General features: G+C 37.2%; 2 protein-coding genes across 6 annotated transcripts in view; both read left to right on the top strand.

The window, feature by feature from the left end:
* LOC115068189 (cAMP-specific 3',5'-cyclic phosphodiesterase 4D-like) overlaps nt 1-4,912 on the top strand; it is a 20,054-nt gene extending 15,142 nt beyond the window's left edge. The window contains exon 2 of the mRNA XM_029557969.1: nt 4,841-4,912. Within this exon, the coding sequence (XP_029413829.1) occupies nt 4,841-4,859 (19 nt within the window). The 3' untranslated portion in view covers nt 4,860-4,912. The remainder of the gene's footprint in view (nt 1-4,840) is intronic.
* The window catches only part of LOC103724528 (cAMP-specific 3',5'-cyclic phosphodiesterase 4D-like), a 754,636-nt gene that overhangs the window by 732,146 nt on the left and 8,341 nt on the right, over nt 1-14,149 (top strand). The window lies entirely within an intron of this gene.

Here is a 14,149-nt window from a genome sequence, read left to right on the forward strand (position 1 = left end):
TATATGTAATCTTCCCTGTCAGACACAAAAACTTTTACATGGTATAAATGAGTTTGAAAATTACTGGCATAAAATAGGCATCCAAAAGAATACCCAAACCATAGGTGTCCATCATGGAAGAGAAGCTCAAGGTTGGAGGCCAGGAGAATACCAACATTCAGAATGCAAGAGTTTCCAGTGATAGAATCTAAGGAGCATTCAAATTCTTTGTTCTTAAAGGGAAACACAAATTCCTCTTTGTATTCACAGAAAACTTGAAATCCAGACAAAGGACAGAGCTGAGTATACAAGAAAATAAGCTTTCTGCCATGGCTTCTGTATCAGTGATCAACAGAGGACCTATGAATTTTTTTATTGAGCTTTTGTAATTTTATACAATAGTTCTTAATCAAATTTAGACCCCCTGCTCCACCCATACCTCCTCCATCCCCCTACTGGAACTCATGCATTCCACCGTACATGTTATGTCCTACCCAGTCAAACATTTGTACCCAGATGTCCTTTACTGTAAATTCATTCACTGGAGTCTAGTCAGCCCATCTAGAGATCATGTGTGTAAGGCACAGTCTCCCTCACCCAGGAGCAATCAGTGTCCAATAGTTCTCAGTCTAGTGCTGCCCACCACCCATTTGTATAAATGTTTTATCAACTATGTATTTTGAGCTTTTTGTCATTAGTACACCAAAAGGGAAGGGTACCAGATACCAGGAACTTTGTCTGTCATCTGACAAAGGAATATAGTTTTGTACTTTATACTCAACTGTTTCGTCAGCCTGGGCTTTACATGTTACAGCCATAGGACTGTTTTATTTTTTTTTTTCATGAATCTGATTAATCACAGTTTAAGATTAAAAATTAAAGTTGAAGCTTCCTTACTTTTCACTCAGGTAATTGCTTAGTTTGTTTTACCTTAACCTCCAATAGAAGAGGAATTCCTCAACCCTAGGAATGAGTGAACATAGGGGCATGGATCATAAAATTTCACAGTGAGGGGGATTAAAAAAAAAAAAAAAAAGAACAGCCCTGATATAAATGTTGTCTTTGTATGAAGAAAAGGCGTAGTATTACTGGTTATTTTTCTCCATCTAATATTACTTTGGATTCTCCAAATAATTTTATTTTTTAAATGTCTAAGAAGTCAAACCAGTAGAGAGAAAAGACACTCTATTTCCTTCCCTTAATATCATCACTCCAGTATTATAACTGTGTCTTTCCAATCATGTTAAGATTGCCTCTACAATAAGAACATTCTTTTTGGCACTTAACATTCCCTTCTGGTGGATATTAGAATGCTCTAGTGTTCATTTCACTTTTTATTCATACCAAGAAATAGGAATTGATATGATAAAACGTCCAGTCGTATAATGAGAATGGATCTGTTTTTATGTTACCCAGAGATGTTGAGTAGCAGAGTGAAGAGGCATCAACTAAAGCCAACATTTCACTGTACTCTTTAAAAGTCTTTCTAACATTTGTAATTGCTATCAAATGATCAAGCTTTATATTAGATTATTTTGATATTTTTATTTCAAGAAATCTTTTTGCTTATTTAAGAACATTGCACAAGCTTGGGCATATTGACATAAGTCATGAATTTTCAAAATCAAAGAGTTCAAAGGGAGTGTGCATGTCATGGTTTCCCGATTATATCATATATTTTCCTGCTTCAGTATTTCATTACTTTGGCTTAGAGATATAGATGGGTTATTATAGCAATATTTTAAAATGAATCCTCTCCTCTTCATTTCGGCAATGTACTGAGTTGAACCAGCCTTGTGAAAGTTTTCAAATATTGCCAATTTCACAAGGTTCTGCCTCATGGAATCTTACACACTTTTAAGCCTTGGAGAACAGAAACCTCTTTATATTTTCTCCTTCCAGATTTTTGGCTCAATCCAGGCTTCTGTATATTTGGCATGGTAAATCCCACTCCTGTATCTGGTGAGCTGTGCAGTTAGCAGCCCTAGCTCAGCTCCCCACTGCTCAGCTGACTACAGTCTCAAATGGAAGTGTGGCCTTAAAACAAGCTGATGGCACATTACTACCAGATTGCTTTAAGATCTGCCTAGTCATCCCCCTGGCTGTGTTAGCCTTTAAAAATTTGTGGCATCTGGGATGAGTATGAAAAGAATGTTCCTTTGATCTCTGCTTAAGTTGTTGGAGTTTTTTCTTCCAAATCACAGAGAACTGGAATTAGACACTTTCATAGTTTGGATTCAAGCAGTATGTGTTCCTTTTTAAAAAATCTCTCTAAGAGTGTGTATTTGGTCAGCATGGGCAAGGACAAGAAAGAGAAGGGGAGCACAGGTGTAGCATTTCAGTTCTTGGAGTGTCCCTTTGACAACACATCTACAGATTAATTGGTTAGATGTGGCCACTTTGTTCACAGGAATACCCTGTGGTGGAAGATGATCTATCATGCTATTTTGGAATTGAGTTGTGGAAATAGAGGTGGTATGTGAAAAGTCTTTTCATTTTCAATATGGAGACTGCTATTCTGTTTCATTTTATTCTAGGTGGTAGGGATTTTCTCTATTGATCTCTTTAAAACATGTTTTGAAACAGGGTGTCATGTAGCTCAGGTTGGCCTTGTATTCACTGTCTATGCAAGGCTGGCCTTGAATTCTTGATCCTCCTGACTCTGCCTCTCAGAGACTGTAATTACAGATGTGAGCCATCGTGTCTGGCTTGTCTCTGCTCAGACATACTACTCAACCAAATGTGAAATATTCCCTAATGATGGCCAACTCTCTTTTTCCCCTAACTTCTTCACTAGCAGCTATTGAGATGTTCACTTTGTTGCTGTTGAGATGTGTGTACTCCCTGAGATCAAGCTCCCTCAGCAAGCTTTCATTCAGTATTGATGGGCAGAGTGAATATTGTTCCATGTTTCAGCATTTAGCAAAAGAGAGAAGGAAACAGAACTAAGTTCCACTGAAACAGATCCTCGCGGTAATTATTACAATTTCATCTTCCAAATTCTGTTTGTCCAAAATTGTAATTTTAAATGACTAAGACAACAAATTTTATGTTATGTGTGCATTTCCAGAATAGAAAGCTAGGAAGACATATAATTTTGTCCAATCTATCCAAGGTTAAGGAGTTAGTAATCAGCTTTTCCTTGCAAGAATTTTGCTGGTTCATATGAGAACTTTCATTTCCAAGTTAATAATGATTTCCTGTATAGAAAAGTGATGCTATACTTCTTTTAAATGCCATTTCTCTGTTGCAAATCCTAGCGTGGCTTTCCGTTGTTCCCCAGAAAATGATATGAGCCAGTAATATGTGCAAATGCATTTCATACTCCCTGCACAGGTCCCTAGGCTTGCTCTGTCTTTTCTTCTCCCATCTCCACCCATCCAGTTCCACTCTTCCTCCTTTCTTCCCTCTGTATTGGTCATTCTAGGGACTATGTTTAGGACTGCAGAAAGAGTGCAGGCAGACTTAGGGATGCTGGTAAGGAAATTACTGACAAGGAATCCAAATGGAAGGATTGCTGGTTCCAAGAAGAGTTCATGAGGGTCAGTAGAGATGGAGATTTAGCGGGGGTAAAACTAGTTAAAAGGAGTTTGTGGAATTTGATAACGAATTTGTTAGAAGGGCTGAAGTGCACTCTGTGTCAGTGATGATCCTGAGGTGTTTAAGTTAAAAAAACATGTGATTATCTAACTTATCCAAGACAAGAAGGACAAAACATAGAACAAATTTTGAGATGAAGTCAGTGAAAGCAAGTTTACTTTTTCTCCCTTTACAATACAGGTTTGGGTATGTATGGATTTTATTTATTTGTAGACATGTGTATTTGTGAATACCCTGAATATTTCTTCAGTTCTATACTTATACCAAGATTGTATTGAGATCACATATGCTTGACATTTTTTCTATAGTGCTGGCCATGATTATGTTAATCTTTATTATGGCATACCATGTTATCACAAACTTAGCATTTTAAATCAACATGCATTCTTCATTTCAGTTTTCCTGGGTCAAGTGTACTGGATTTAGTATTATGTTTTAAAGTAGTTGCTTAAAATTTATTTTATGTCTATAGGAAAGGTCAGTCAGTGGCAGCTGCAGGTACTGTACTGATCTGAGCTATCAGAATCTCTCCACTTTGATTTATTTATTTTTATTTTATGTGTATGAGTGTTATGTGTGCATGTAGTAAGTGAACTTGTGGAGGAAAGACGAAGATGGCAGATCCCCTGGAATTAGACTTATGGACAGTTGTTAGCCTCCATGTGGGTGCTGGAATTCAAACCTAGGTCTTCTGTAAGAGCAATCAGTGCTCTTAACTGCTGAGCCATCTCTCCAGTCCCAAGTATACTGGATTTGCCTCTGACTCCTCTGTTCAGAATCTCAAAAGACAATAGCCGAAGTGATGGGCAAGTCTGGGCTCTCACATGAGGCGGCGGTTTGTCTTTCAGACCCATGTTCCTTGCAACTGTAAACTTCCTGGAAGTTTGCTTTTTCAAGGTCTGCAGAATAAAGAAACTGACTTCTCCATCTTCTTTTGGGGAGCTCACCTGCCTCGGTCATCCTACCTTGGATAACCACCCTTTGGATTGTTTTAAAGCAAACCACTTAAGAATCTTAATTGTATCTGAACAATACCTCACGTCTGCCTTAGTTCATGATTGATAAACCGATTACTAATTCATGAAGCACAAGATGAGGGGCTAGGCATACACATCACTGACAGGGTCACAGAATCCTGTCTTATTATCATGGTCCATTTTTGTCTAGGTGCATGTCATAGTATGTTAAAGAATGAACAGCATGTATTCAAAATGAGGTCATCATGCTTCTTGCTTCTCCCTTTTTGTTGTTTTTCCTGAAGGTTCTCCAGGCTCTTCTAACCTCATCATTAGGTCTGCCTGCTGCCGTCCTGGTTTCACCTTTCTTGGACAAGAAAGCATTAAATTTGCTCTGAAATGTTCTTTTCAATATAATTTCACCATCTTGGCAGCAGTGGTGAGTGAGACTTTAGTAAATTGTTCCAGATCCACAATGAGTTTCAACAGTTTGGAGTGAGGCCATGGCCCACATGTGAGATGCCACCAGCCTGGATTTTCTGATGTAAACTATATACATAAGATAAATAGAAAACCTCTTCATAAGCATTCATTTAAATGAATATGTAATGTTCTTTGTTTTTCTTTAGGAGTGCATATAAATATAACCCTCCTTTGTCTATTAATGCTTTAGCAAAACTAATAGAAAAGAGTTTACAGTGAAAATTGTACATAGACTTGTTAACTCTTGATAGTAAGCAGACCTCCTAGAACTGAAAATATAGGGGTTTTCCCATTTGTGTTTGTGCCTACCTATCACTGAGTAAAAGAACTAGAGAAGGGCAGCAGGGTCCAGTCTTAGCCAAAGAACTGTTGGCAGCTGATTACTATTGGGTGAGGAATAGCTGATTTTCTTTAAGGGAGGGACTCTAGATAGGTTTAATAGACCCAAGTGGATGAACATGCATTGAGGAACATTGGGGACACTAACGTGAATTGATAGCCTTACCATAAATAACAGAGTTCATGAAATCCAGTATGGGGGATATGGGAGGGTGTCAATGGGAAGGGGGTATAAAGAGGATATCCCACTAAATTTTCTCCTTCTCGTTTTCTGTTTGACCTGCCCTTACTCTCTTCAGGGTCTCTTGCTCCAGGTGCTATTAGACAAACCATATAACATATCTTTATCTGAATATCTTGGGTGGGGGAAAATGGAGCGCCTCACAGAAGGCGGACACCCAGTGCCCAGTTCTGTCCTGTGGCTCAGCAGCCCACCAGCCCAGATCACTTCCGCACCCAGCCCATAGTCACCATTAGCTTTCACCCACACCTCGTAGGCCTGCAGTCTCGTCCCAGGTCAGTATATGCCCCCTCTGGTGTCCACACGTGTGCGAAACCAGGGCCATCCTTTTTCTCGCATGCCTGGCTGGACCCGCTTCTGTCCAGGATGGTGCCAAAAGCTCATTCTGCCCCTGGGAACTCTCTGCAGGCAATTCTCAGCAGCAGGCCCCGCCCCTCGGATGAACCAGGCCCTTTGGGGACACAGAGGATTAAGATGTTTTATATGAACTACAAAATTCAATAATATATATGCATATAGAGAGAATTAGAGATAGCACAAAACCATATTTTAGGTTGACGTATGGAAAACATATCATTGGAATAAAGCAGGAAAGAAAACATATAAGAGTCATCACAGGTAATGCTACTGGAACCAAGTTATTCCTCTGACAGCCGTGGATGGGACAATGTGGCAATTTAATTTGTTCTCATTAATGCAAAAGAAGAATTGTATCCGTTCCTTGGGCGAAAACCATGGGTACTTAGTTATGACACATTTTTTTCCACATAGATTTTTGTGAGACACTCTAGATAAAGTAGACTTTGTTCTAGTAGCAGATTGGCAACAAATCCAGACACATCTATAATAGGACTTTTTGGTTATAATAGCCTTCTTAAGACCTGAGGCAGGAGTGTTGAAGCAAAATTCAGCATGATTCAAGTGCTAAATTATTATGGTCCTAGTACAGATAGTTTGGATAATAGCTGACTCCTAGATAAAACTCTATGAACCAGAGTGGTAGGAGGACAAAAACATCCCCTAGATATCTTAGCTAAACAGCCTTAGGATTCACTTCTCTCAGAGGCTCTAGATGACATTCTCAGGGAACTAGAATGTTATACATGACTGATTTGGATCAAGAAATATTCCTTGAATCTCAAAAAGGCAGGTAGTAAGGGTCATTTTCAACTGGGAAATATGAGGAAATCAGTCATTAGGCTGGATGTAAGACCACACCACCTTGCATCCATTGAACAGTCAATAATGTATACTAACAAGTGTCTGCAACACCTCTCAGGGTCTCCTTGCTTCGACTAGCATTAATACCCCAATACTTGCCATTAGCATGAAATAATCTGCATCTGTGACCTCTGCCTGTAGTCAAGTTCATCTTGTATCTTTTTGTACATAGTACTAGGGAAACATGCTTTAATATATGTATATATCATATAATATTTAAATCCAGTTAAACATATCTATCAACTTAAACATTTGTCACTTTATGCTAAAACATTCAAAATTCTTTCCAACTTTTCAAATACTTAATACATTTTCATTATCTCTATGTTTCTGTTCTTTTTATGGCTCCAAATTATCATATTGTATATCTGCATAACATTTCCTTATCTGTTCATCAATGATGCACAGAGATTGTTTCCATTTTGAGCTATTATGAATATTTCTGCAACAAGCATGTGAGTGTAGATACTTCTGCAACATACTGATTTCATTTCCTATGGATATATATCCAAATTTTCAATAGTGGGATTATTGGATTATATGGTTGTTGTTTTGTTGTTGTTGTTATTTTGAACCTCCATACTGTTTTGTATAATAACTCTAGTAATCTACATTCTCACCAAACAGGTGCAAGGCTTTCCTTTCTCCACATCCTCATCAACATTTATTATCTTTAGTCTTTTTGATAATGACCATTGTCACAACCATATCTCATTGTGGTTTAGATTTGCAGTTTCCTGATGATTAATGATATCGAAGAGTTTTTAAAATTTACTTGTATATGTGTCTCTTCTTTGGGTAAGTGTTTATTCAGGCTTACTTCCCATTTTCAGCTGGTTTATTTGGGGGAGGGGTTCTTTATTATATTTAGTACTCAGGTTTTTAGACTTCTTTGTAATTCTAGCTATGAACACATTATTAGCTGTATAGTTTGCAAAACTTCGAAACTTCTAATCTGTAGGTTGTCTTCAAACTATCATTTTTTGTGAAAACTTTTAGTCTGATTCCATTTATCTTTCTCTTTTTACTTGGATTTTCATACCACTCCAATGTCACAATACATTTACCCTTTTCTCTTACAGCTATTTCATATCTCGCGTTAAACGTCTTTAATCCATTTCAAGTTAAGCTTTGAAGATGTTGCTCTAGGTTCATGTGTTATCATGAACAATATTAACATAGCATTAGCTTTTTCCACTGTGCATTTTCTCAGTGGAGTTATTTGGAAGCTACATAATTCAGTGCCAGTCATGTTGCAGTAGACGAAACATGAAGGTAGCTTTGAAAACCTGCTGTTTTTAAAAGCTAGCAAAAACAGGAAACATTGTTACTCTTCTCCTTTGTCTGGGGAGGTTATTTTAATCATGGTTATAATTGTTTTCACAAACGAATTTTGAGATAAATATTCTTAAATTTCTCAGTTTTTGAATGACAAATATTTTACATAAACTAAAAGCTTCAAGTTGTCTATCATTTTAAAGAGTATAAAGAGATGGGCTGGAGAAGTGGCTTAGTAGTTAAGAATACTGCCTGTTCTTGCAGAAGATCCAGGTTCAAATCACAGGCACCTACATGGCAACTAACAACAGTTTACAATTCCAGTTCCAGGGAATCCAACGGCCACTTCTGTCCTCCTCAGGTATTGCATGACACGTGCACGTACATACATGGAAGTAATACATGCATATACATAAAATAAAAATAACAAATAAATATTTTTTAAAAGAATATAAAGAGATAAGGCAGCAAAAATGTTTGAGCACTAATTTTCTGAATCACTTCATTGACACAATTTTACCTGACTTTGCAATGTAAGTATTTCAGGTTGCTCTTCTTTTCAGAGTTTTGTGAAAGGTCCATTGGTTAACTGGCTTGAGTGGCTAATAGAAGCACTTGAATAGAAATCTCATCACGATCAAGAGATTTTCCTGAACAGTAAACCTTCTTGCCAGCTCAGTCTCTCAGGTCTCCAGTTCCCTTTCCTGAAGGCAGCTGTTATTTTTATATTTCCTGACAGGAGAAATTTGTGTGTTTTCTCAAATCTTAGTACACAATCTACCTTATTTTGTTTCCTGCTCACTTCCTTTCATAACCACAAGGAGAGTTGTTCCTGTATATCAGTCTACGACAGCACATGTATAAGACATAGTTTCATCAGTTTCCTAGTGAATATTTAGCATGTTTCTCGTCTTTTATATTATCCATGGTATCACAATGACTGAACTTTTTCTTAATAATTTTTTACATACAAAATGAGTTTGTATGTTGTATTAATATTTGCAAGTGCAATATTGAAGCCCAAAATAGGCTGAGGCAGGAGAATCACAAGCTCAAAGCCTGCTTGGGCTACAGAATAAGTTTAAGGCCAGCGTGGATTTTGGGATCTTGTCTCAAAATAAGGGGGGAAAAGGCTATGGAATGAGCTCAATAGTGGGATGATTGCCAAGTTCAGTTCTTAGTACCACACAAAATATTGTTCCCCTTAGTTATCATTAAATTTTCCAAATAAGATATATCAAATTTATCCTCCTCTGATTATTTTTGCTTTTAGAGTATTTTATGATGTAGTGCATTGTAAAATGTTTAATATATGTCATATAAATTATAAATGATGTCTAATTTATTTTCATGTTTTATTTATTTCTTTTTTTTTGAGACAGGGTCTCTTTGTAGACCCAGCTGGCCTGGAGCTTGCTATGTAGACCAGGTTGGCCTCAATCTCACAGAAATCCTGGCTTCCAAGTGCTGGGATCAATGGCACATGTCACTGTGCCCAGTTAATATTCATGTTTATCTCCTCATTTTTTATTGAAGCCCACTAGTTTCCAAAATCAAATCCTTGTACTGAACACAGTTAATGCAATGCCTCTAACTATTACTTGGTCACAGAAGAGCTTAAAATGGCTTCAGAACTCTCATCTCCCATTTACCACTTCATATCTTTCGCTGTACTTTGGTGAGGTTAGCTTAAGTTCTTACTCCGACAGCAGAAAATCCTTAAATTCCAGATGTAGGTGTCTATGCAACCAGATCTGACTTATTTTCAAATTATCTTCAAGAGAAGTCAATTTACTGTGGCTTCATGAATTTACACAGGCTCTGGAAGACTTTTTTTTTTTAAGATGAAGAAACACTGCTTGGTTAGCCTCTATGGGAGAATCATAATTAATGAAAGAACTCTTCGTCTGGTGGAAACCTTAGCTTAACAAATCATCCCCAAACCTCATTAGACATTGTGTACTCCCCATGGATGGAATGAAGAAGCACTTGATTAAGGTGATCGTGACAGCTTCAGTGTTGCCTACCATACATGCTCCTGAGTGTCCTCAAAATCAAGAAAAACTTTCAGAGAAAGGGATGATTATTTATATTTTAGAGATATTGCTGATAGCAGAGCTCTGCTGTATTTTCACTTTCTTATGTAAGTTTACATAATTATTCCATTCCTTCTTCATTCACAGCTTTGTCTGTGATGGATATGTAAGTTTACATAATTATTCCATTCCTTCTTCATTCACAGCTTTGTCTGTGATGGAATAAGCAAATTTTCCTTAAACTCTGTTTATTTCAGACATTTTTTTAAATCTGGAGTAGATAGGTAAAGGCATTTCTCATCCCTCATAGGTACAGCATTTTTTTTCTTTAACTAATGATGTTTAGGTTTCAGCACAAAAGTGAAAGTCATGAAATCATAAAGTCTAATCAGACAGAATTTGGATAACAAGATTTTGAGTAAACAATGAGTAAATGAATTGTGACTACTGCCAATTTTAGAAGTGGTTTTCAGGCACACATTGATAACTACATTGCTTAGCTCAAATTGCTATAAACAGTAGGAAGATGATTAAGAAGATAATATAGACTGAAACTGGAATTGTTGAATATGCTTTCTTATTTACATATGTATTACACAGTCAATCATTAGTGATTTGTATATAGATCTCAGGATTGAAAGAGCATAAAGGAATTGAAGGAGTCTTTTATTCTTTTATCCTACCAGTCAGTTCCAGGGGCCAAGTTCAGGAACCAAGGTCTTATCAGAACAACTCAGCTTAAGTTTAAGATAGTTACAAGTTGTTTGCCATTAGTTTCTCTAATTCTTAGCTTCCTCCTCTATAGTAATAACAAAACTTACCTAACAGTGCAGCAGTGGGATGCTTAAAGCCAACACTCCACATGAAATTACACATGAATCCAGGTTCAATAGGGGCAATTTATCATAACCATTAGTATGATAACTAACAGTCATCTAAAATGGGGTATTAGAAAGCTGAATTACTAAAAATATGAAGACCTGACAATTTCTGTACAGTATACCCTTTTTCGAAGCAAAGAATACTTCATGATGGTTTGTGAAAACATCATGGTATCATTTCTTTTGGATTCAGTTTAGTTGCTCTAGGCTGGGGCAGAACCCAGACTCCTAGTTCATCCTAGCTCCATATGAAGCAAGGTCCTTGAGGTAACTAAACTACAGGAAGAAGCCTCAGGGACACCTCTGACTCAAGTAATATAGTTGAGCTCAACTGTTATTTCATCTTGGGCAACTATATTGTATCGTAGAGCCTTTAAATGTGTTTATATTACATAGAAGAATCATCAAAATATATTTGTCATTGAAAATACGTACTTTTAAGAAGAGGAACAAACTTGCTTTTCCTTTTTTTCTTTCTATTGAAGATCCTTTAAATATGTTTTGATATTAAGTTGCCTCTTTTAGGTTTAAAAGCCACCTAGTTTGGACATCAAGCACTCACCTTCATTTATTACAAACTCACCTCCCAGAACGAAATGCAAAGAATACTTGACTATTTCATAGATGTCACAGATTGCTGCCTTATAACAAGGTAGTTACTATTCTTGGCTGATCTTCCCCCACAGTAGAGTGTTAAGTGGCCTGGACTTGGGCTGGATACATCTCAGGTTGCTCAAGTGAATGTTTGTTGCTGTGCTAGGTACCACAGTCCTGGGGAGCAGGTGTGTCAGCTCTGAGTGGGTCCATGGAAGGAAATAGTGGAGTGAGGTCATGTATCAACCTGTACCAGCAAACCCTCTGTGCTGCCCTTACCTTCCCTCTGGCACCAAGAAACCAGCCCCACAGGGAGTGGTTGCAATGCTTATCCACAGGGCATGCTCTGCAGGCATCCAAGTGTGAAAAGTGCTGCCAGTCTGTTGGCTTTGTTATTCCCATAGAGCTACACAGGAAATAATACCACCAAAAATAACACATTCAAACCCAGAGGGCAATCTGCTGTATGCATTCATAGACACTCATCGCATGTCCTATACCTGCTCCCAGTTGTTCATCAGGCACATGGAAATACCATTTTCATTACAATTAATTATTAGCCAACATTGAATAATTATCAGTGGAAAGGTAAAAGGGCAAGTGAAATATGAAGTACAGCTAGTTTATTTTTAGGAAGGCAGTGCTTTAAAGTGTTGATTGATTGGACAGGTGTTTAAAAGCATCTTTCAGAATCGATTTACAGGAACTCTCTTTCACATTCAGGTTACAGTTATAGAGGAATAAAAATAGCCTACACATTTACAATTTCAATTGTAAAAAGCCATATGCTTGGAGTTAGGTGAGTCTTTGAAAATATTAGATTCCACTGGGTCCAATTAAAGCTTCCAATTCTGCATGATTTCTGCTGACCACTGTTTGGCATCCTTTACACTCCAGGGGCTTCATCTTAGACATCTATGGGGGAATGGCTGCCTCACCTCCCCTGAAGTCTGTGCAAATCCTTCTCTGAAGAACCTCCACAGGGAGGATATTTCAGTTAACATCAGCTCCCTGCTAGCACAGAAGAATGATGTTGCCCTGTGTGCTGTCCCCGTGAATACTGCACACAGAGCCCTTCTCTGTGACTCACCTTCCAGGGAGCCAGTCGAGGTTTGAAGCTGCATCATCCCTTTTCATCCTTGAAGTTCTTTTGAATTTCATCAATGGCATGGAGGGATATTTTTAAAACAATGATGTTTCATTTTCTATTTTTTTCTTTCTAGGACCAGAAAAAAAGCATCCCCTAGACACAATTTAAAATGATCACAAATCTAAGTTGTGTTGAGAGAAAATAAAATCCCAAGCTAAAAAAAAATTATAATAATTAAAATCTAGCACTTACAGACCTAAAAGACACTTAGCATTTTTATCATTCCTACTTTAGGTAATAAATTCAGATAAATTGAGGATGAGGAAATAACATCATATTTAAGCCAAAAAATAGTCCAATGGTTATTTCACTGGATGACTTTTATATAGGCCATATTTTTCTTATCAACTCAAGCTAAAAGATATTAAATATCCCATTCAAAAATCTCCAATTAATTATTCTTCAAATAGTGATTCAGACCCTTTAAGGCTACAATATGTGCTGTTCTGAAGCTACAACATTCTTTCTTCTAGACTATGGTTAGAAATAAATAGAAATAAGTAAAACAAAAGTTTTAGCATTTTCAGATACAAGAATAAGAGCTATTATTATATATTATTTTGATGAAAAGATTAAAAGGTACTGTGGGAGAATCTTTCCAAGTTCTAACAGTCTATTTAGGGAAAACCAAGCAAACACCGTATTTTTAAGGAACTTACTGTTAGGGATGCCAGGTTAGAGTAAGTTTGATTTCATTCAAGAATAAATTAATCTAAAGAGAAAATTGTAAAAATATGAATATAATTACTTATAAGTCCAAACATTTGAGCAAGAAGATAATATAGTACTTTGGCAATTCTTAGGATTTCATGGGTAATTGATATCTTTGAGAACCTAAGAGTTTGGCTCCTCTTTCCCTGGAGAAAAATTATTGTTCTTAAATTCATAGAATCAAAACAATGTTAGAGAAGTTAATCTTAGTTTAGAGAGCTGGTAGCCCAAGAGGAGAAAGCCTAAGTTCATCTCAGATCCTCTGTTCATAATTTCCTCTTGCCCTTTCAGTTCTAGCAACACAAATACTGTGAAGTAGCAAGTCATTAGGACCTTTGTCATTATCTAACTGGCTTCCTTATACAACAGATGAGGAAATTTGGGCACAAGAAGATGATGAAACTTTGCTATAGCAATAAATCAGCTGAGGTTCAAATCCAGGCAATTAATGCTGGAATGTATACCTTCTAGTGACAGCATAGATGGTAGCTGAGCATACTGCCCATGACATATTATTAGTACCCCCACAATGAAGATGAGAAACCCGGGCTACAATCAGGCAGCTTACCTGAAGTGGTCAAACTAGGATTCAAATCAGCCAGGCTGTCCATATTTTGAGTAATATGCCTGTATTTCTCTCTCTCTCTCTCTCTCTCTCTCTCTCTCTCTCTCTCTCTCTC

The sequence above is a fragment of the Nannospalax galili genome, unplaced genomic scaffold (assembly GCF_000622305.1).
Source record: "Nannospalax galili isolate Female #2095 unplaced genomic scaffold, S.galili_v1.0 scaffold751, whole genome shotgun sequence".
NCBI classification, from domain to species: Eukaryota; Metazoa; Chordata; class Mammalia; order Rodentia; family Spalacidae; genus Nannospalax; species Nannospalax galili.